The following is a 22642-nucleotide window of genomic DNA, read 5'->3' on the forward strand; positions in this document are numbered from 1 at the left end:
TATTTTGCTAAGTTTAGTTGTTAATGTGGTTCTACTCCCCTTTTTTGGTGGTCTGATCAGCCATGGTATATATGTGCCCTTTTTGTGTTTGTTAGACCTTTTGTTACTCTTCAGTTGAGTTATATGTGTTTGTTTGTTTTTTTTCATTGACCTCTTTTTACGGGCTTGAGTTTTTTTCATTTTGGTATAAATAAATCAATATTTTGAAAAATTATCCAACGTTTCCTCTTTTCCTGACGGCTCACTAACGCACACCCATACTGTGCTAAACTTACTTGACACTGCTTCCTCAAATAAATACAAAAAAACCATGTCTCTAGTTTCTTTCAGAAAATGTTTGAAAAAACAAATCTGATTCCTGGGAATCAACCCGCTGTGATGTCATAAAGGGCACTCATACAGAGTAATGGCTCCGATTTCTTTGTCAACATCCGAACATGTGGGAGCTCTGGCAGAGCACCAATTTCAACATGAAGCTGAATCCAAGGATGGAAATGAAAGATCTTTCACACTTGACATGCAAGCCTTGACATTAAACATGTGAATTACATGCTCACATTCATGGGACACATGCACAAACCCCCCCCCCCCAAAAAAAAACAGACCTGAATGAACCATAAAGGAGTCAAATAGATTTTAATTACGCAATTTTAATTTGAACAATATTCTTTCAACCATCTGTTGATTGTTTTAAGATGATTGTCAAAAGATAAAATATTGCTGTGCCTACCATCAAATAATAATTGAGAGAAAAAGTGCTTATTCCATTTTTAAACCACTTTTTATGAAATTCTCTCAACGGCATGTTTTATCTGCCTTTATGTCTCAATGACTGCAGGACCGCGCTCTGGCATCTTCCCAGGCCCCCTTGACAGCTGGCTGGCCAACTTTGCGATGTGGTGCCACGCACGGTGGATGTGACGCGGCTCGGTTGTGCGCGCACAGATCGCAAAGCGCAGGACAAAGCGGCCGTCGAGGCGGCAGGGCACCAGGTGGATCTCCCGGCTTTTTACGATGTTTTCGTGCAGCCTTTGGCTCAGCTCGTTTGTGCCCTGAAAGTGTGAAGATATTTTAGTCAACTCCGTCATTTATTCATACCAAGCACATTGACAGACACAAATCTGAAAATGGTGAAAGACTGGTTTGAGGGTCCTCTATCCAAACACATTCAAATTAATCCGTCACTATGATACAAAACAGTTTGTGTGTCATTGACTCTTTATGGGCACATTGAATCCCTGATTTTCCCTTGGAGGGTCCAGAGTTAAAAATCCACTGAAATTCTTGAGAGAAATATTTTTCTTGCTGCATTTTCCTGTCTCAGTGTTTTTTAAAGGGGACCTATGATGCTTTTCCACTTTTCTGAGCTTTAAAAACTGTTACAATGTTGAACTCTATCGTCAAACGATCTCGATATCGTTCATGCGTTTGGACGTGAGCCCTGCAAATTGTTGGGCATGGTTCTAAACGCTCTGTTCACGGAGATTTTTTCAACACTGGGCACAGAATTACGTAATTATGTGCCGGATCTCCTTTCATGGCCAAGCTCCGGCACCCTCTCGGACTGGTTCCGCCCTCCCCCGCTCTGCGCCGGAAGTGATTCCGCAATGCACTGCTCCAAGAATTTTTTATTTTATTTTTTTCGGTGTCAGGGAAATTAAAAAATATAAAATAAAAAATACAGAGCGACTACCGAAGCACCAAGGACCACAACCGTCGGAGTGGAACGAACAGAGAAAATGTTGGAGGTTTGTTCAGCCTAATATGCGGATGCGATGGAACACCGGTCTGCAGCCAGACCCCTCTCGTCCGGTCGGTAACGGGAGTGAGACGGGCTCGACTCGGCCGGTCTACGACGAGAGAATAGTCAGCCACGGCAATATTTGAAAACATGTATGAGGACTGTGAGTGTATTGTGACCTCAAGCAACATTAGTTTTAAGACTACTTGCAACGTACAACCACTGAATCGTGTTGATGAACTGTTAGCCACCACCGCTAACTCCGTGCTCTGCTTGTTATGTGTGTTGTGTTCGCTAGCAGCGAAACTGAAGAGGCAGCGATTTTGACTCGCAAGTTTCGCTCCTTATAGCGATTTTCACGCTGCCAGCATGGTAACATCGGTTGTATAGAGCTCTTCCTGCTTTGTGCTTGGTGTGGACGTAAGTTGTGCAGATATTCTTGTCTAATAATAAACCACTCTATGACTGAAGTGATCGTTTCAGCGTACATATTTTCTCTGCCAGGAGAGTGTTTTGATACAAGTCAACAGTATGAAACGAAATCATTCTAAGCCCTATTAAAATGTCTCGCAAAAATACAAAACCAAAACACGGTCGGTACACAAATTAAAATATATTTCCGGGGACACGGAAGGCACAAAAAACGTCCAGGGACCTTCGGTCCGCCTTGCGGCCGTAACTCAGCCCACGCTGGGTCCGTACGAAGCTGGATTAGCCGGTAAACAGCTGCTAAAGAGTGAAGCCTTCACGACGGTAAGTGTTCAAATTGTGCCTGTTTCATAAAGTTTGCCGTTTACTCTTCACTCCCGCACCGGCAAACTGAGAAAGTGAGGCTCAGCAGCGACGAAGAGTGTGACCCCGGGCGGGGGGGGTGTACCGGCAAGGCTTGGGGTGGAGTGAAGTGAAACAGAGCGTGTTTGCGGGACGCAGTAAATACGAGGAAACGAGCCGCGAGATACGCAAATCTAAAAAGCTTTCAGCGCGGAAAATCGTGCGTTGCTGCTCTGGAGCGGCCAGATATCAAATACAAAAGCCCGAAAATTTGTATAATAGGTCCCCTTTAAGTATTTTTTTCATTTATTCTTATGTTCATCTGTTTATTCTGAAACCTTGAAAAGCAACATATTTACTTGACAGAACGTAAAAGACTTTGTCTGTTCCTGGACCAATTTTCTTTAACACTCACGTGTTATCTCTTGGTAATATTATTAGAAAGCATAAGATTAACTTCCATTACTAAGCGGATGCCGCAGCTGGGTATCTTTGTCAGTATTTGATATTGACCCTGGATCTCACTCTGGCCTGTCTGCCACACAGACCACTTCTCTCTAACTTTATCTCTTCATTTTTTGGATTTCTTTTTCACCCCAACTGGTTAAAGCAGAAAACTGAGCTCTGGAATCCATATCTGGTCTAGGTATCTTCACACAGGGGAGTTTTTCCTGAGTGTTTGCTTGCTCTGGAGGGATCGGTTGGTTGGTTCAAGATGTGATTTGTGATTCAGCACTTTGCAAATAAAAGTTGATTGATTGATTTACAGGCTGGAATTTCTGGAATTTTTAAATGCATTTTACTTCACAACATATAAGCCCTCATTTCTACAAGATTTATTTCTGGAGAATGAGGTGGACTGACACAACTCACATTTCATTCCTGATAATTAAAGGGAATGCTATATTTTTGGGGACGACTGTGGCTCAGGAGGTAGAGCGGGTTGTCCAATCACCGAAAGGTTGGCGGTTCAAATCCAGCTCCATCCTAGTCTGTCGTTGTGTCCTTGGGCAAGACACTTAACCCTAAATTGCACCCAATGGGGCTGGGCAGCGCCTTGCATGGCAGCAGCCACCCATTGGTGTGTTAATGTGTGTGTGGGTACCGTAAAGATGCTGGAATAAGCGCTATATTTTTGTATGGATTATGGCAAAAGAAATTTAGCCTCAGTTCTAACTCACTTAACTAAAATAATCATACAATTTAGACTTATTACCTTCAGCCTGAAGCAAACAAGTCCCAAGACCACCTCGGCGCAGATCTCAAACCTGTGGTCGGCTCGTACCAAACTCTCAAACTCTTTGGCCAGACTGACGTGCTGAAACGAGACAAAGGACATGGAGATGGGGATTAAATTAGTCTGTGCAAGGCATGACGAATGTTCGTAGAGGGCTGTGATGCTACATACAGACTTCTGGTAGAAGGTCTCAGATTGGGAAGAACTCAAAGCCTCACCATTTCAACGTGTCCCACATGCACACAACCCACCAGTTGCTCCTGGCAAACCCTAACCCTAAGCCTAACTGTCAGTTTTAAATTAGAGTTTATGAAGACTGAACACACACACCAAGAGGCATCTATAAACAAACAAACTATCACACACACACACACACACACACACACTAGTGTCACTTTTCCTGACTAATACACCTTCGAGGCACATGGCCCTTTGAAATTCAACTGTATGTTTTGTGATCAGGTGAATTTACTTAGTCTCCCACCTTGCGTATGTGAGCCTGCAGGCCACTGAGCCCGTACACACGGAAGACGAACCACATCTTGAGTGAGCGAAATCGTCTTCCCATCGGGATATGCCAGTGCTGGAGAACAGAGGTGGGAAAGATATGCATCAGTTGGATTATTGCATCAACCATTGCAACACTGCCGTCAGTGGTCATTTTAATTTAAAGTTCAGTTAAATTCTCATCTTGATCGATATCGTTGTAACAATAAACTTACCCGGTAATCTGTCACTATTTCTGGAGGAGGTAAAAAAAAAAAAAAGGAGAGGAATTGGTCAAACAGATTTATTTGCATCGGAACAATTCTTTGTTAACATTTAATTAAATTAGGCATTTAAAGCTGCGTCGGCATCACAATTCCATTTATAGCATCAAAGTCATAATAAACATAAAGTAGGATGAAACCAAAAACAAAATCTTGCAGAGTCATCCTACAAAAATAAATGGTGGTCTTGTTGTGTTACAACGTCTGTATTTTGGTTGTTGTTTCTTTCCGAGAGAAAAAAGCCCAGTAGACCCACAGGTCTCTGTTAAAGTGTATTTAGCCCTCTGTTTTATTGCCTAGAGGCACAATAAACATAGAGGAAAATAATCATAACAATAAACATCCATTTTCTCCAGCCCCCTTGTCAAAGAGGCCCCTTCATAATCTCTGCTATGTAGTACCCCCAACTACCACTAGTTGGGGGTACTACATAGCAGACAAATTTGCTTCTTCCTCCTGGGGCCTGATAATTGTTCTTCTACTCATTACCTTTAGTCCACCAGGGCTTTCTCTGCCTCAGTCCTACCCCTTCCACAAATATTTGTGTATTTTCACAACACTGGTGATGCAGTTTCAACAGCCATTGATGTGTGTTGAAACTGTATGCAAGTATCCCTTCAAACAACATAACTGTACCCGAGTCCTGGTTTTTGTGCTTCAGGTACAGAGGGTCACACTTGAAGGCTCCAACTACGTCTGCTTTCCTCTTCAACCTTGACAACAAGAACACACAAAATCTTAATAAAGTGAAGAAATATAAATGGACCAAATCTAATTAATTATTTCATTGTATGAAAAAAGACACTTTGCTCTTTACAATGTTCCTGTTCCTGCAGCAGACTACAAAGAAGAGTCATACCCGAAGACAATGAATGCAGCCCATATATTGACCCTGATCTCATAATGTTCATGACAGTATCACACTTGCACGGTCACTCTGCTGAGGCAGAGTTCTTAGCACTATGGCTGCGGTTACTTCCTCAGTGAGAGGAAGATGCATCATCATGGGATAGTGAACTGCCAACTCCTTGGAAGTAATAAGAACAACGGCCAGAAAAAAAAATTGCACGGTCTGTTCTTCTTCCACCGCTGATAGCTGCAGGTCAGCACATCATTTTTTTTTTTAAATTCTTAACAAACACTTTTGCCAATCACTATATCTTGAAGCTGTGTATTCATTACTGAACTTTTTTTCTGTAGATTTGGCAAAACGTGAAGAGTAACGTACCACATTGCAGAACAGTCAAAGTTGACTAAGAGCCATTTGTGCGGGTTGAAATTAAAGGAATCTGCAAACTGCAAGATTGAAGAAAAAATGGAATTAGTAATTAATTTAATAATTGTATTATTATAATACATCATTATTATCATTAATAACAATAACTTGTACAAATTATACAAAATAATACATAACATAAATTACACATAAGAGTACACATATTTGTTCTCAAATGATCTGGGAGAAATCAGTCCTTTCCAGCTCATAAAGGCAATGTTGGAAAAAAAAAATACATGAGTAAATAAAATAAAACTCATGAATAAAATAAAGAAGTCTTATAAATAAAAATTTTCTCTTTAGTTTCAAATAGAGAAGTATCGCTCGTTGCACAGTGTTTAAAGGTGTGTCAGATTAAAAGTGATATTTATAGGTTTAAAGCTGCCTCAGGAAATTACTTTCCTTTTATCTGCACATCTCTGTGCAGCCGCCTGTGCAGCTTTTAAAGCCCAGCTCAAACTATTCCACTCTTTTTGCATGCAAGCATTGCAAGTGCCATTTAAACCCACCTCAACACCATTTAGTATGTGTCTGTACTCAGGACAGATGAATGAACTTCCTGCGTATGCTGCATCAATGTGCATCCAAATGTTTTCCTCATTGCCTGCAGTGGACAAGAAATATGAATATTACAACACACAACATCAAAATGAAAGTATTTTTTTCCTGTTGTACAAGAAAAGGTCTGAGTGTGAACGACTGTTAACTCACATATTGGTCCTAATTCAAGGAGGTGGTCGAATGCACATGAGGGGGTGGTGCCAAGGGTGGCGCAGAACTGCATAACACAAGGGGCGCAAGTCAACGCTGGGACAGAAATATATGACACAGATGGTGCAAGACCTCCACAAGTTGTGTTTAGTAATGAGATGATGAAGGTGTCTCATATTGCCAAAGCATTTTCATGAGAAATTGTTGACGTGTCATTAAAATACTTTTGCAATACAAGACACCATAATGTATTCCTGTCTGTGTTTTTGATCCGGCCCCAGTGTGATTGGAGAGATGCATTGCTGTGGTCTTACATAAAAAGGTATCAGTCCAGCCGCTTTGTCCTCGTCCACCATCTTCTTCAGCGCGTCTCCTCTCAGAGCGAAGTTGCTGTCTGACGGAACCTTCCTCATCTTCACCCCACCAATCAGAGCAGCGCGCTCCACTGAGGAATGGCACTTGGAAAGAACAGAAAATGCCATTGTCATTATTTGTTTAGAATGCTGTTTGAACTTCAAAAGGCATGTGGACCATTTTAAACACTGTTGTTTAAACTTGACTTAATCACTTGCTCCGAGGTGTAAGACACCAGCTTGCCAAAGATTTCCCCTTCCGCCAGTGCAGGGTTGGAGGCCTGGATTTTTCTGACCGTCTTACAGCGTGCAGCCAGCAGCGCTACCAGGGTCGCCTCGCTGGCTGAGCTCTGACACACACAAAAAAGAACATGTGGGTCAACGCAGTGTCGCTGAAACATTACCTGCAAACAATAATATGTGCACATTTTTTTCAGAAAACGCTGACATTGCAATTTTGGCCACAACAAGCTAAAGTTGAGGTAGTTCAGAAATTGTGTAAAGAGCAATGTGAATACAAAGAAGAGCAGCTGTATGACCTCTTATTTATTTAGATGGTCTTCAGCTTTCTGACCTCCATAAAATAGAGCTTTGTTGTTTGTCACAAAATCTTTCTTTATATTTGTATGTGCAAGTGCCCCAGTTGTATTTTAATTAGTGACAGACGGCCCTGAGGATGATTCATAAGTACATTTTTCTGAGTTTGCTACTACTGGAATGACAAATAAAGCACCTTGAATCTTAAATATCACAAGCAGGAAAAATCAAATCCGCATTTTGAGTCGGAAAGATCCCCACATGGAAATGGAAGCGTCACACCTAGTAAAAGAAAATCATTCAGAAAAATGTGTTGCGAGTTGATTTTCTTGCAGTCGGAGAGAAAATGATCCGAGGCACTGATTGGAAGTGGGACGCGATCTCCACAGTGTCTGGTGACAATGTGGCACTAACAATTACACAATCAATAAGCAATTTTCATCTTCCCACCCAAATGGCTTCCTATAAGTCAGAGGTACATCAATTTCTCAAGACAAACAAGCCTTGCTGGTCAAACCAAAGCCTCGAGGCTTTGACGAGCCTGGGGGGTGGGGGGGCCAAGGCCTACAGCAGACAGAAATGTAGCAGGTTTGATTGTGTCTTCAGAGTTTGCTTGTTTATCTTCCACCCAAAAGTATATTTGTCTTGTTGTTTGCCTTTGGCTGAACTCAGTTAATTAACAACAGTACAAGCAGTGAAGAATACACCACCTTGTGATGTTTTTATTTTTTTCCAGTCACTATACTGCAAAAAAAAAATTATAACAATTAAATAAAAATGTAAAGAAAAAATCCAAGTAAGAGCAAACTGCACTGGTAAGGTAGAAGCAAACAAACATTTGCATCAGAACAGCTGAAATACACAAACGGGTGATAATAGACCAAGGCAGCCAAAAAGCTCCAGACTAGCAGCCTGAGAAACAGCTTTAAACAAGTCCATGTTCAAGGCTTTAAAGGTTGACTTTTAGTGATGAAATACTTAGTTGTATTATTTTCTTCCCACATAATTATAGTGATGGGTTGTATTTCAGAAACTAAAAGTAAATAAATTCAAGTTTTTCATCTTTTGAAAATTGCAATATTCCAGTTACCTGAATGACGCCACCTCCCTGACTGTTTACACCGGAAAACAGAAAACAGTCGGGCAGTTTCAGCATCTTCCCCAGCCAATCCATCATCACAGTCTCCAACTCTGTGCAAGCCGGGCTGGCAGCCTGAGCAAAGGAAGGAGAGGCAGAGAGAAAATGGTCCATCTTTTTAAGGAAACACAGCGTTTGTATTCTGACAGACGAGATGCGGGGCAAAAAGTCAGTTACCCAGGAGAAGCCAATGCAGCCTATGCCTCCACTGAGCATGTCTGCCAGCATGGCAGGGAAAGACTGAGCAGCTGAAAAGTAGGCAAAAAAATGTGGGCTGTGCCAGTGGGTCACCTGGAAACAACAAATAAATATAACACACAACATTTAAGTAGCAAAGCAAAGAAAGAATCAAAGAGTCTGCAATTAAAAATCACCATTAAAATATAGTATCTTACTTATTTATATCTATCTATGTATCTATCTACTGATCTATATCGACAGACAGACAGATAGACAGATAGATCATTTAGTCATTTGGGGAAAATGCTTCATGTCCTGAAATGCCAGAAAGAACACAGGTATATCCTTTGAACTCCCAAACGCTCACCCCCGGCATGATGACTCTCTCCACATCTTTAATGATGTCCTCGTAATTGTCAGGATCCACGGGGGCCTCGGAGGGGATCAGGGGCCGCAGATACCCAGGTTCCACACCCGGGTAGACCGGACGCTCTTCAATGTTGTCCAGATAATCAGCAATCAAGTCCACCATCTCCTTCCCTCTGCGGCGGAACTCTGCAGAGTCCATGCTGCTGCAAGGAGACACCACACAGGACAAGAACTCATTTAACTTGCTGGACCTGATTCACTGGTAACATTCTTTTCCCTGTCTTGATGCACACTTTGTTTTTTGAATGCACAATGCGTAAATCTCTGATGAAAAGAAATAAGTATTTCAGTGTTATTTATTATTTGCTTGGTTTTAGTGAGCAATAGTGCGTTTGTACTCACAGGTGACAGCTGTAGCAGTCGTCTCCTCTTTAGTGTCAGTCAATGACAGAAGCCGTGTGTGTGTGTGTGTGTGTGTGTGTGTTTGTGTGTGTGTGTGTGTGAGTGTGTGTGTGTGTGTGTGTGTGTGTGACAGGACTTGAGCTCTTTTTATTCAGAATCAACATCCCAAGGTCTACAGTTCCCAGCCAATAGGGAGCGACGGACATGTCACCAACATTTAAGCAACTTACAGTGACTAATGAGGTGTGGCTTTCAGGGAAGCATCAGATGAGGAGTGATCTCGTTAAATCATTCGGCCCTGATGGTAGTAAATATAATTACGAGCTACCTGACTGCAGGGCGGGTAAGCACTACAAAGAGGAGTCAAGAGAGGAGAGGGAAAACTTTATGCCAAAACAATTAATTGAACAGAGGTATCCAAAAACATTATCAAAAAGGGTTGAACTCAAACTAAAACTACCCTAATGGAAGCCTACTATCAATAAAAGCGCACTTACAACAAGCGAAACCCCAAAATGAGTACAACTAGAAAAAGGCTTCCAGACTGGATCTGGTCACAAAGTAAAAATAGTGCAAAGTCACAGTGCATAGGAAAATATAAGCAAAAAGAGGTAGACTCCCATCGCCTGGAGCTGGGAATACTGAAGTAGAATAATTAATACAAAAACACACATGACCTTAACAGCCCCAGAAGATTCTTTACTCCCTGAATGTGTGGCTGAGAATGAACAATCTCTCAACTCGCACAATAAATCCAACATAACAGCAACATTTCCCTTGTTGCTGTGATAATGTTTGACAGCTGTCAAGTGAGGCGGTCTTCATGAGCAGTTTAATGCTCAACCTGAGAGAATAAAAGGCTGCCAAATAATTTTCTTCAAACTTTAGGACATCTGGAGAATTTTTGTTGCAGAATGCAGAAATTGACACAATGAACTTGTCTCAAATGCAACTGTTCATTGAACTTAATCTTAGCCGAGTTGTTCGTCTGCGGTAGAGCAGAATGAACCGCCATGGAAACCTGATGGAATTTAGTTTCACCTTGCTGCAACCAGGTCATGAAAATCTTGGCTCAATCCCTTATCTTGTGGCTTTTGCAATGACCCACTTGGCATGTGGGTATTACACAGGTATAATATAAGTGATTCAACTCACAATCTTGCAAAACACAGCCGTTCCATCGTACTAAGAGAAGTAGCAGATGTCTGATGCCTAACGGGCACCATGCTAACCCTCTAGAGGGCAGATAACAGATTTGCGTGCTTAGTGCTTTGACAGTCAGTGATGGAGACAGAAATCTTTCATTGTGGTGGCCAGGTATAGATCATTCCCCATGGGGGTTATCATTACTCACTGTCTAGATGACTCATTATTATAATTGTTATGATTTATCAACTGTTCTAAAACACTAGTCCTGTTGTCATTTCTATAAATTAAATTGTTAACAGTAAATCTCCACAAATGTAACTCTTAATAAACCTATATACGCTTGCAAACCATATATATACCATTGGTAATTGGTATTATTATTTAATATTAGTATTTGGTCAGGTCTATATTAATCAATTCTTATACCTAGCAATACTACGTATATGACTAATCGAAATACATGGGTAATTGTCTGCAGAAGGCAGAAAGCAAGCAGGCAGTCACAATGTGCTGTACCTGCGAATTTTCTCACTTCTGTCATCCCGCCTGACCTCCATTTTTCTCCTTTCGTGATGAAAGGATGAAAAAAAAAAGGTGAACAATAAAAGTTTCATCTGTAACTTTTTTTTTTCCCCCACTTGCTGCTGAAGTATGGCAGTATTTCATGTTATACGTGCTTTCAATCACATCCCCAGACGTTAGGCAGGTCTGATGCTTTCTGTCTGTAGTAAAGACCATAGATACATACAGAAGGCTAGATGTCTTATCCGCGCTGCTGGCCAATGGAATCTAACGCCTGCACTGGCGGCCATCTTGCCACAGTCGCCTCGCTCCGCCTCTCTCGCTCACAACTATGTATTCTTATTGTGCATGTTATTTTAAATAGCCCTAAATTGCTCTATTTTCAACCGAATTTCGAGCGGTTTGGTTTGTTATAAAGGTTAGAAGCATAGTTATGATACTGCATACTTATTAATGATTTATAACCATAGGCTTTCATGTGAAAATAGCAAAAACACGCACACACCCATATTTAATAAACTAAACAAAGCGGCACTAAATCGTAACATTAATCAAACAGCTCCAACAATATCTTACAGATTAAAGCTTGTGTTTGTGAACAGCGACGATTGCTGTACCCATAAGCGGCACAGAAGTTCGGCATTTTTTCAGTCACCGATTTCCTGTAGAAATCATAATGCATGATGCTGAAACAAAGCAATCCAATTGTAAATCACTTGCAAATTAAGTTAAATTATATAGAAAAAAGGCTATTCTGTCTCTCCATATGTCAAATTGCTTGTTTTATTTACACCTACCAATCCTAATCCCTTTTATCACAACAACAAAAAAGACGGACTGTAACCTCAGGTTGTCACCGTTAGACTCTGAATCAAACAGGTGGTGGATGAGATATCAGCAGCTCTAATTCATTGATCACCGTGTCTCTGCTGCATGAACTGATGAGACTGCGCTCATGCAGCAGCAACGTTATAGGAAACGCACCTCAGCGAATAACTACAACCGACACCACAAATATTGTATGTGAACAAAATACTAGTTTGTCCTGAAATAGCTGTTGGCTTAACTTAAGTTAAAGGGGACCTATTATACTAATTTTCGGGCTTTTGTATTTGATATCTGGCCCCTCTAGAGCAGCAACGCACGATTTTCCGCACTGAAAGCTTTTTAGATTTGCGTATCTCACGGCTCGTTTCCTCGTATTTACTGCGTCCCGCAAACACGCTCTGTTTCACTTCACTCCACCCCAAGCCTTGCCGGTACACCCCCCCGCCCGCTGTCACACTCTTTGTCGCTGCTGAGCCTCACTTTCTCAGTTTGCCGGTGCGGGAGTGAAGAGTAAACGGCAAACTTTATGAAACAGGCACAATTTGAACACTTACCGTCGTGAAGGCTTCACTCTTTAGCAGCTGTTTAGCGGCTAATCCAGCTTCGTACGGACCCAGCGTGGGCTGAGTTACGGCCGCAAGGCGGACCGAAGGTCCCTGGACGTTTTTTGTGCCTTCCGTGTCCCCGGAAATATATTTTAATTCGTGTACCGACCGTGTTTTTGTTTTGTATTTTTGCGAGACATTTTAATAGGGCTTAGAATGATTTCGTTTCATACTGTTGACTTGTATCAAAACACTGTCCGAGCAGAGAAAATATGGACGCTGAAACGATCACTTCAGTCATAGAGTCGTTTATTATTAGACAAGAATATCTGCACAACTTACGTCCACACCAAGCACAAAGCAGGAAGACTTAAAACTAATATTGCTTGAGGTCACAATACACTTACAGTCCTCATACATGTTTTCAAATATTGCCGTGGCTGACTATTCTCTCGTCGTAGACCGGCCGAGTCGAGCCCGTCTCACTCCCGTTACCGACCGGACGAGAGGGGTCAGGCTGCAGACCGGTGTTCCATCGCATCCGCATATTAGGCTGAACAAACCTCCAACATTTTCTCTGTTCGTTCCACTCCGACGGTTGTGGTCCTTGGTGCTTCGGTAGTCGCTCGGTATTTTTTATTTTATATTTTTTAATTTCCCTGACACCGAAAAAATAAAAAAAAATAAAAAATTCTTGGAGCAGCGCATTGCGGAATCACTTCCGGCGCAGAGCGGGGGAGGGCGGAACCAGTCCGAGAGGGTGCCGGAGCTTGGCCATGAAAGGAGATCCGGTACATAATTACGTAATTCCGTGCCCAGTGTTGAAAAAATCTCCGTGAACAGAGCGTTTAGAACCATGCCCAACAATTTGCAGGGCTCACGTCCAAACGCATGAACGTCATTATTTGACGATATCGAGATCGTTTGACGATAGAGTTCAACATTGTAACAGTTTTTAAAGCTCAGAAAAGTGGAAAAGCATCATAGGTCCCCTTTAAGAAATTAAAATCTTAGTGGTCTCAGTCATATTAACTTGTGCAGATAGGCTGCCATAGCACCATTATGTTTTGTTTTTTTTTCTAATAGAAAGCTCAAAGTTCAACCATCCAGAATTATTGCTACGTTGTGAACGTTTGTAAGAAAGCAAACCGTGGGCAAATCCGTCAAGTTTTCAGCGAGATCAGAGTGTTAATGTTTGTTCAGATCACTCACGTTCCCTCACATTCAATACATCAGACAGTGACTGCCTGACTGTGGATAGATGGCGACCAGTGCGGACTTTCGATTCTACGCCGTGAGACATATAGCCTTCTGTATATATCTATGGTAAAGACCTCGAAATTAGGCGCTAACTCCGCCTACTTCCTGAAAACGTAATTTCCCCCCTCATGACGGATGCCGATGTTAATGCTAAAATGCAATTTTATTCTGTTAAAATCAGCGAGTTTCTATCTACGTAAAAACACAAGAGGGAAATGTATTTAGGGATATTCATTTGTAATCGCAAAACTCTCTCTCTCTCTCTCTCTCTCTCTCTCTCTCTCTCTCTCTCTCTCTCTCTTTAACATATTCATCAAATCGGTGACGCAACACTCCTCAACACAGCCCTAGCTTAGTGCACTTCTGCAAACACTTCTGCTTACCATGTTTTCTGTGGATGAGTGTTCTGAGGAGCATAGCGCCGATCCTTCTAGTGACATGGATAAATAATGAAAAAACCGTCACGGTGGAGTTGGAGGTAGGGAATTTGCTGTTGTATTGCTCCATCCAGTGGCGAAAGTCTATTATTTCAATTCAAATTTCATGATCATTATTCGATTTAGATTCGAAACTGTTTAACCAAAGCAGTTGCTACGGTTTATTTATTTTTTTTATTTTTTACCTTTGCATTTTGAAAGTTGATCATTTTTTGTTCAGCATTAAAGAACAAACATGTTTGCATTTTTTATTTAGTTGAATAATTAGATTCCATCTAGCAACAGTTTACAGTATGTTTTTTAAAGTGGTATGGCAAAAACTTTCCTCAAAAACGAATGTTTTTTTTCTATCAATGTATTAATATTTTATTCTTATTACAATAAACATGTATTAGTCTCTTTTTGGACAGAAATGCTTGAAAATGTGGCTTCAATTGCACAAGTAAAGTGAAGTAAAAGTTGTAAAAGTGAGGCATTTTTGTCACTTTCACTTGCCTGAATTGCTTAAGATTCTGGCAATAATTTTCTGATTAAATAGCTTTTTTTTTCTTCTTCTTTTTTGTCTCATTTGTCAAAAATCTGGTGTCCATAAAGGTGTCGGCACCTTCTGGTGCTGCACTTAATGGAGAAGATGAGTCTGTTGGAGCAGCTCCCATCTTAATGTAACTAATATCTTTTGCCTTTATGTCTCAATGACTGCAGGACCGCGCTCTGGCATCTTCCCAGGCCCCCTTGACAGCTGGCTGGCCAACTTTGCGATGTGGTGCCACGCACGGTGGATGTGACGCGGCTCGGTTGTGCGCGCACAGATCGCAAAGCGCAGGACAAAGCGGCCGTCGAGGCGGCAAGGCACCAGGTGGATCTCCCGGCTTTTTACGATGTTTTCGTGCAGCCTTTGGCTCAGCTCGTTTGTGCCCTGAAAGTGTGAAGATATTTTATTCATTCCAAGCAGATTGACAGACACAAATCTGAAAATGGTGAAAGACTGGTTTGAGGGTCCTCTATCCAAACACATTCAAATTAATCTGTCACTATGATACAAAACAGTTTGTGTGTCATTGTCCTTCTAGTGACACATGACACCCCCAAGATTCTCTTCAAAATCCACTAATACTGACTTTATATATTGGTTCTTTACACTCTCCAGTTGTTAATCATTTGTTCTGTTTAGTCTACAACCTTGAAAATGTAACTCCAGTAACATTTGTAGGCCGGATGGAATTTTTAATATCCTTTAAATACATTTTTAATTTACAACATACAAGTCCTCATTTCTACAAGCTTTATTTCTGGAGGATCAGGTGTACCGTTGACTGGTGGCTGATTTACATTGAGTTGCTTATAATGAAAGGTAATGCTACACTTTGATGATTAAGAGAATTATGGCAATCGGCAAACTTGCCAAGATGGTGAAGTATCCCTATAAACATATTTAAACTTGAAATTTCAAAAAATCTAGGCTCCGGCAAAAGTTTTTTCTCACTTAACTAAAAAAAATAATAATACAATTTAGACTTGTTACCTTCAGCCTGAAGCAAACGAGGCCCAAGACCACCTCGGCGCAGATCTCAAACCTGTCGTCGGCTCGTACCAAACTCTCAAACTCTTTAGCCAGACTGACGTGCTGAAACGACACAAAGGACATGGAGATGGGGATTAAATTAGTCTGTGCAGGGCATGATGAATGTTCGTAGAGGGCTGTGATGCTACATATAGACTTCTGGTAGAAGGTCTCAGATTGGGAAGAAGTCAAGGCTTCACCAATTCAACGTGTACCACATTCACACAACCCACCAGTTGCACCTGAACTGTCAATTTTAGAATATTGTCTATAAATACTGAACACACTCTGCACTAGTGTGATGAATGGTACTCATTGGCTTTTATTGACCATGTATGTAAAAATACAGCTAATATAACTAAGTTTCATCATTGGGGTTCTATTGTCCTGTTGGGAATTATTTTTCCAATAACCACCAGCACAATGTACATTATCCCATTTAGAACACAGCCAACAAGCAAATCACTCAACAGTGAATTACAGTCATTTAATTCAGCCTGCTGGAAGTTATAACAATTAGTTTGTTATAGCCTTAAATGTGCAAGGATATTTTCTCAATATATCCTCGAGGACAATTTTACCTTGGACATCATCAACAGAGAGGACAGTGTGCTTAGTGAACTGATGTGTGTACTTGTAGTCTCACACCTTGCGTATGTGAGCCTGCAGGCCGCTGAGCCCGTACATACGGAAGACGAACCACATCTTGAGTGAACGAAATCGCCTTCCCATCGGGATTTCCCAGTGCTGGAGAACAGAGGTGGGAAAGAGATGGATCAGTCGCAAGTTTGATGTTATTTCATTGTGGTTATTTATTTAAATTCTACAATCAGAATCAATGTCACGATAAACTTACCCTGTAATCCGTCATTACTTCTGAAGGAGGAAAAAAGAAAGTATTGGTCCAATTCATTTACATCAGGGTAATTCTTTGGTAGCATAGGCATTTAAAACTGCGTCAAGTCCATGATTCCATTTCTAGCATCAAAGTCATAAGCAACAAAGACATCAGTATGTGATGGCTGCCTTGCCTTACACCCCGTAATCGTTGTCCACCTGAGGGGCTTTCACTGCCTCAGCCCTGCCCCAACCCCAAATATCTGCGTATTTTGACTCTGTTGGCGGCTCCGTTTCGACAGCCATTGAGGTCTGAGGTCTGTAAGTATTCCTTCAAGCAAACTAACTGTACCTGAGCCCTGGTTTTTGTGCTTCAGGTAGAGAGGGTCACACTTGAAGGCTCCAACTAAGTCGGCTTTCCTCTTCACCCTGTGGGTTGACAATGTGAACACACAAACAAACTCATGATAATAAAGTGAAGAAACATCAGTGGACCAAATTCTTTGATTGTATGCAAAAAGCCATTTTACAATGGCAAAACGTGAAGAGTAACGTACCACATTGCAGAACAGTCAAAGTTGACTAAGAGCCATTTGTGCGGGTTGAAATTAAAGGAATCTGCAAACTGTGCAAGATTGAAGAGAAAATGGAATTAATAAACACTCTGATGCAGTATGATAATAATAATAATAATAATAATAATAATAATAATAATAATAATAATAATAATAATAATAATAATAATAATAATAATTAGAAATTATACATAATACATAAGTTATACATACTATACATAAAACACATAAAACTTACATGAATGAATCATAAAAGTACACATATTAGTTCAACTTAAACTACCAACTTAAACTACCTGAGAGAAATAATTTTCCTCAATCCTTTACAACTTAAAAAGGCAACATTTTGTTGAAAAAAAAATACATGAGCAAATAAAATAAAGAAGTCTTATGAATAAACCTTTTCTCTTTAGTTTCAAAGAGAGAAGTATCGCTCGTTGCACAGTGTTTAAAGGTGTGTCAGATTAAAAGTGATATTTATAGGTTTAAAGCTGCCTCAGGAAATTACTTTCCTTTTATCTGCACATCTCTGTGCAGCCGCCTGTGCAGCTTTTAAAGCCCGGCTCAAACTATTCCACTCTTTTTGCATGCAAGCATTGCAAGTGCCATTTAAACCCACCTCAACACCATTTAGTATGTGTCTGTACTCAGGACAGATGAATGAACTTCCTGCGTATGCTGCATCAATGTGCATCCAAATGTTTTCCTCATTGCCTGCAGTGGACAAGAAATATGAATATTACAACACACAACATCAAAATGAAAGTATTTTTTTCCTGTTGTACAAGAAAAGGTCTGAGTGTGAACGACTGTTAACTCACATATTGGTCCTAATTCAAGGAGGTGGTCGAATGCACATGAGGGGGTGGTGCCAAGGGTGGCGCAGAACTGCACAACACAAGGGGCGCAAGTCAACGCTGGGACAGAAATATATGACACAGATGGTGCAAGACCTCCACAAGTTGTGTTTAGTAATGAGATGATGAAGGTGTCTCATATTGCCAAAGCATTTTCATGAGAAATTGTTGACGTGTCATTAAAATACTTTTGCAATACAAGACACCATAACGTATTCCTGTCTGTGTTTTTGATCCGGCCCCAGTGTGATTGGAGAGATGCATTGCTGTGGTCTTACATAAAAAGGTATCAGTCCAGCCGCTTTGTCCTCGTCCACCATCTTCTTCAGCGCGTCTCCTCTCAGAGCGAAGCTGCTGTCTGACGGAACCTTCCTCATCTTCACCCCACCAATCAGAGCAGCGCGCTCCACTGAGGAATGGCACTTGGAAAGAACAGAAAATGCCATTGTCATTATTTGTTTAGGATTGTCTTTTTTCAAAGATCAGTAGATGTTTCTGAAAATGTTCCCTCTCAGATGTGCTTGGCTTGCATGGCTGCAACCCAGTTGACTTTCTGTCTTAACTACCATCAGGCTGCTAACTAAAACCACCGTTTGAACCTCAAAAGGCATGTGGACCCTTTTAAACACTGTTATTTGAACTTGACTCAATCGAGAGTGGACAGAGCTTTCAATACTCACTTGCTCCGAGGTGTAAGACACCAGCTTGCCAAAGATTTCCCCATCCGACAGTGCAGGGTTGGAGGCCTGGATTTTTCTGACCGTCTTACAGCGTGCAGCCAGCAGCGCTACCAGGGTCGCCTCGCTGGCTGAGCTCTGACACACACAAAAAAGAACATGTGGGTCAACGCAGTGTCACTGAAACATTACCTGCAAACAATATCAACAATTGATATTAACAATATTAAGATTAACAATATATATCTTTTTTTTCTTCCATTAAATAAAGCTCTGTTGTTTTTGACAGAATGTTTGTTTACAGTTATATACACACATAAAACTATTACAAGTGTCCCAATTGTGTTTTAATTAGAGACAGACAGACCTGAGAATGATTCATAAGCACATTTTTCTGAGTCTTCTGCCATGGCAACATAACCTCTGATATGCAGAAGGAAATGGATGGGAAATTGGACATAAATAAATATATTTAAATTATATATACTGTATCTTGCAATTCATCCAAAGGATTGCTTGTAATGTGCTTGTTCTTTTCAGTTGATGTCTCAACTCAATGTTTTGAATCATAAAATCACGAGCAGAAATACGAAAATCAGATATGCATTTTGTGTTGTAAAGATCCCCGCGTGCAAATGGAAGCGTAACAGCATGGGTGAAGGAAAATCTCTCAGGGAAATGTGCTGTGACTCGTGTTTTCACAGACTGTCGGAGAGAAAATGATCTGAGGCACTGATTGGAAGTGGGACGTGATCACCACAGTATCTGGTGTCATTGTCGCATTAGAATTACACAATCAATAAGCAATTTTCATCCTGGCACCCAAACAGCTTCTTCAGTTTTAACTTGCTGGTCAATGTGACCAATTTAATAAGCATGGAAGACTTGTGAGTCGGAGGTACACTCATTTTGTCTTGTCAAACCAACCTAGCCACCTTCCTCTCCTGTTCATTTATATCTTAATTTAGTGCTGACTCACCAAGAAATGTAGCAGGTTGGATTGACCTCAGAGTTTGTTTGTTTATCTTCTACCCAAAAGCATATTTGTCTCTTTTTTGGCCAAGAACAGCTGTAGATGTTTAGGTTTTTAATTAAAAAGAAGAAGCCTGCTGCCTTTGACTGATCCCATCTCATAACAATGGCACAATCAGTCAAGAATACACCTACTTGAGAACTTATTTATTATTTCTTGCCAGTCACTTTACTGCTATTTAAAAGCAAATCAAATAAACACAAGCAAACAAACTGCATAGGGAAAAGAAAAGAAACAAACATTTGCATCGGAACAGCTGAAATACACACACGGGTGTGATAATGGGCCAAGGCAGCCAAAAACCTACAGATTAGCAGCCTGAGAAACAGCTGCTTTCATCTTTAAACAAGTCCATGTTCAAGGCTTTAAAGGGTTGACTTTTAGTGATGAAATACTTAGTTATATCATTTATTCATTTCCCCCCCCCCCCCCCCCCCCCACAATGATGTGCAAATTGGTTGTATTTCAGAAACTAAAACGAAATAAATTCAAGTTTTTAAAAATTGCAATACTGCAGTTACCTGAATGATGCCACCTCCCTGACTGTTTACACCGGAAAACAGAAAACAGTCGGGCAGTTTCAGCATCTTCCCCAGCCAATCCATCATCACAGTCTCCAACTCTGTGCAAGCCGGGCTGGCAGCCTGAGCAAAGGAAGGAGAGGCAGAGAGAAAATGATCCATCTTTTTAAGGAAACACAGCGTTTGTATTCTGACAGACGAGATGCGGGGCAAAAAGTCAGTTACCCAGGAGAAGCCAATGCAGCCTATGCCTCCACTGAGCATGTCTGCCAGCATGGCAGGGAAAGACTGAGCAGCTGAAAAGTAGGCAAAAAAATGTGGGCTGTGCCAGTGGGTCACCTGGAAACAACAAATAAATTTAACACACAACATTTAAGTAGCAAAGCAAAGAAAGAATCTGCAATTAAAAATCACCATTGAAATATAGTATCTTACTTATTTATATCTATCTATGTATCTATCTACTGATCTATATCGACAGACAGACAGATAGACAGATAGATCATTTAGTCATTTGGGGAAAATGCTTCATGTCCTGAAATGCCAGAAAGAATCCAGGTATATCCTTTGAACTCCCAAACGCTCACCCCCGGCATGATGACTCTCTCCACATCTTTAATGATGTCCTCGTAATTGTCAGGATCCACGGGGGCCTCGGAGGGGATCAGGGGCCGCAGATACCCAGGTTCCACACCCGGGTAGACCGGACGCTCTTCAATGTTGTCCAGATAATCAGCAATCAAGTCCACCATCTCCTTCCCTCTGCGGCGGAACTCTGCAGAGTCCATGCTGCTGCAAGGAGACACCACACAGGACAAGAACATCTCTAATGTAAAAAAAAATATGTCTGTTTAATTATTATTTGTTTTAGTTTGCATGTGTCTGTTTGTACTCACAGGTCACAGCTGTAGCAATCGTCTCCTCTTTAGTGTCAGTCAAGGACAGAAGGCTTGTGTGTGTGTGTCAGGATTTGCGCTCATTTTATTCAGCAACTAAACCACCGCAGGTCTAAACCTCCCAGCCAATAGGGAGCGAGGAATATTTCATAATGGATTAAGGAAATAACAGTGACTAATGAGCTGTGGATCCTGGTGCCAACCACAAAATACACAGCATCAGATGGGTAGTGATCTCGATAGATCTCAATGATATGATGGCAGTAAAGTATAAATTATTATCTATGTCACTGGAATTAGCATGTTCATTGGAATTATGATGTCATTGCCATGTTATGTGGCTTCTTCTGTGAAGGCCCCCCCCAAAAAAACAAACAAAAACAAACAAAAACAAAACAAAACTTGTCAACTCGACAATGTGGCCTCAAGAGTAACGTTAACAATGCAAAATCCTACAACGCATGGAACCAGCAAGGTATCAGGTTTCTCACCATGTAGCTTCCTCCCCAGAGTTCGACTCCGAGTCGTGTGAACTTATTTGTGCTTAAAGTAACTCAATTAATCAAACAAACTATAAATGAACTAAATAAAACATACATAGAGTGTGGATGGAGACCGTCACTGCTCCTGCTGTGTGGCCACAGGCTTGGCCATCACAATAACATTCAATAACACACAAAAGATAATATTTTCACACGGTCCATGATCACTTTAATACTCTTTATTTTCTTTTAGAATCTTTTTTTTTCCTTCCTATTCTCAAGCTTCTTTTCAATCTGCCCACTATGTCACCATGTACAGTATGTCTGTCTGTCTTCCTGGCTGCAAACCAATTTTTCCTGAATGGGCCAACTTTGATGATCGTGGCTTTAAAGGCTGAGGTTTAGAAATGAAAGACTCATGCAATGTGGCTCAACGTGGCTGCAACAGCATGAAATGACGACACACCAACTGTAGAGGCTGTTCGAGGGACATTAACAACATACAGTCAGCACAGCGAGCGTTGTGAGCACGGGATGAGATGCTCAGCAGCTGAAGTACAGCAGATACAGATCAAGGAGTGTAGATTAACATGAACCAGTGAATCCTGCAACCAGAATGGTTCCAACCCAACCATGTAGAGATGAGTATCATGGTGTGTTCTGAAGTGAGCAGTGGAAGCTTAAATTTTGATCAGTAGCTACCGTTAACCATCTATTTTCAATAGCCACTTCTTTCTGAACTCAGGGTCAATGGGGTCTGCTGGAGCCTATCCCAGGTGTCATAAGGCAAAGGCTTGGCACACCCTGGACAAGTGGGCAGTTCATTGCAGTACTGTTAAACAGTGTTTTGTTTTGTTTTATTTAAAAAAAAAAAAAAAAAAAATTAGGTTTTGGTAGTGGTTTTGTGAGATGGAAACAATGCACTTTCTTTCTTTCTTTCCTTGTTGAATACATTCACATTCCATGCAAAATGCTTA

At 41.0% G+C, this 22642-nt stretch overlaps 2 protein-coding genes across 3 annotated transcripts; both read right to left on the bottom strand.

The window, feature by feature from the left end:
• Positions 1 to 632: 632 nt before the first annotated feature.
• Positions 633 to 9539, bottom strand: LOC142879311 (aromatic-L-amino-acid decarboxylase-like). The gene is made up of 14 exons (XM_076012491.1): positions 9486 to 9539; positions 9082 to 9286; positions 8712 to 8825; positions 8487 to 8609; positions 7075 to 7209; positions 6821 to 6964; positions 6507 to 6573; positions 6305 to 6399; positions 5748 to 5815; positions 5156 to 5232; positions 4472 to 4491; positions 4234 to 4332; positions 3729 to 3830; positions 633 to 1052 (listed from the first exon to the last, which is right to left on the bottom strand). Exons 2-14 carry the CDS (start codon positions 9280 to 9282, stop codon positions 819 to 821), a joined length of 1479 nt encoding a protein of 492 aa, XP_075868606.1. The 5' UTR covers positions 9283 to 9286; positions 9486 to 9539; the 3' UTR covers positions 633 to 818.
• A 5345-nt stretch (positions 9540 to 14884) lies between these two features.
• LOC142879503 (aromatic-L-amino-acid decarboxylase-like) lies at positions 14885 to 21284 on the bottom strand. 2 transcript variants are annotated; one of them, XM_076012846.1, is made up of 14 exons: positions 21184 to 21284; positions 20875 to 21079; positions 20513 to 20626; positions 20288 to 20410; positions 18737 to 18871; positions 18335 to 18478; positions 18021 to 18087; positions 17819 to 17913; positions 17182 to 17249; positions 16977 to 17053; positions 16644 to 16663; positions 16436 to 16534; positions 15749 to 15850; positions 14885 to 15142 (listed from the first exon to the last, which is right to left on the bottom strand). In XM_076012846.1, the coding sequence occupies exons 2-14, from the start codon at positions 21073 to 21075 to the stop codon at positions 14909 to 14911; spliced, it is 1479 nt and encodes a 492-aa protein (XP_075868961.1). In that variant the 5' UTR covers positions 21076 to 21079; positions 21184 to 21284; the 3' UTR covers positions 14885 to 14908. The 2 variants fall into 2 exon arrangements, with proteins under 2 accessions (XP_075868961.1, XP_075868962.1); XM_076012847.1 differs by having other exon boundaries at positions 20875 to 21076; positions 21184 to 21225.
• Positions 21285 to 22642: the final 1358 nt, after the last annotated feature.

The sequence above is a fragment of the Nelusetta ayraudi genome, unplaced genomic scaffold, assembly GCF_046127955.1.
Source record: "Nelusetta ayraudi isolate G7.1 ecotype Tasmania unplaced genomic scaffold, CSIRO-AGI_Nayr_v1 ptg000136l, whole genome shotgun sequence".
Classification (NCBI taxonomy): domain Eukaryota; kingdom Metazoa; phylum Chordata; class Actinopteri; order Tetraodontiformes; family Monacanthidae; genus Nelusetta; species Nelusetta ayraudi.

What these genes read in the sequence shown, in the direction of transcription:
- LOC142879311 (XM_076012491.1), bottom strand. Translation starts at nt 9,282, where the DNA reads ATGGACTCTGCAGAGTTCCGCCGCAGAGGGAAGGAGATGGTGGACTTG. An exon ending in GCACAAAAACCAGGACTCGG is followed by an intron (nt 4,492 to 5,155) that starts GTACAGTTATGT and finishes TACCTCCTCCAG; the next exon opens with AAATAGTGACAGATTACCGG. An exon ending in TGCAGGCTCACATACGCAAG is followed by an intron (nt 3,831 to 4,233) that starts GTGGGAGACTAA and finishes GTCTCGTTTCAG; the next exon opens with CACGTCAGTCTGGCCAAAGA.
- LOC142879503 (XM_076012846.1), bottom strand. Translation starts at nt 21,075, where the DNA reads ATGGACTCTGCAGAGTTCCGCCGCAGAGGGAAGGAGATGGTGGACTTG. An exon ending in CCTTGAATTAGGACCAATAT is followed by an intron (nt 17,914 to 18,020) that starts GTGAGTTAACAG and finishes TGTCCACTGCAG; the next exon opens with GCAATGAGGAAAACATTTGG. An exon ending in ACATACTAAATGGTGTTGAG is followed by an intron (nt 17,250 to 17,818) that starts GTGGGTTTAAAT and finishes AATCTTGCACAG; the next exon opens with TTTGCAGATTCCTTTAATTT.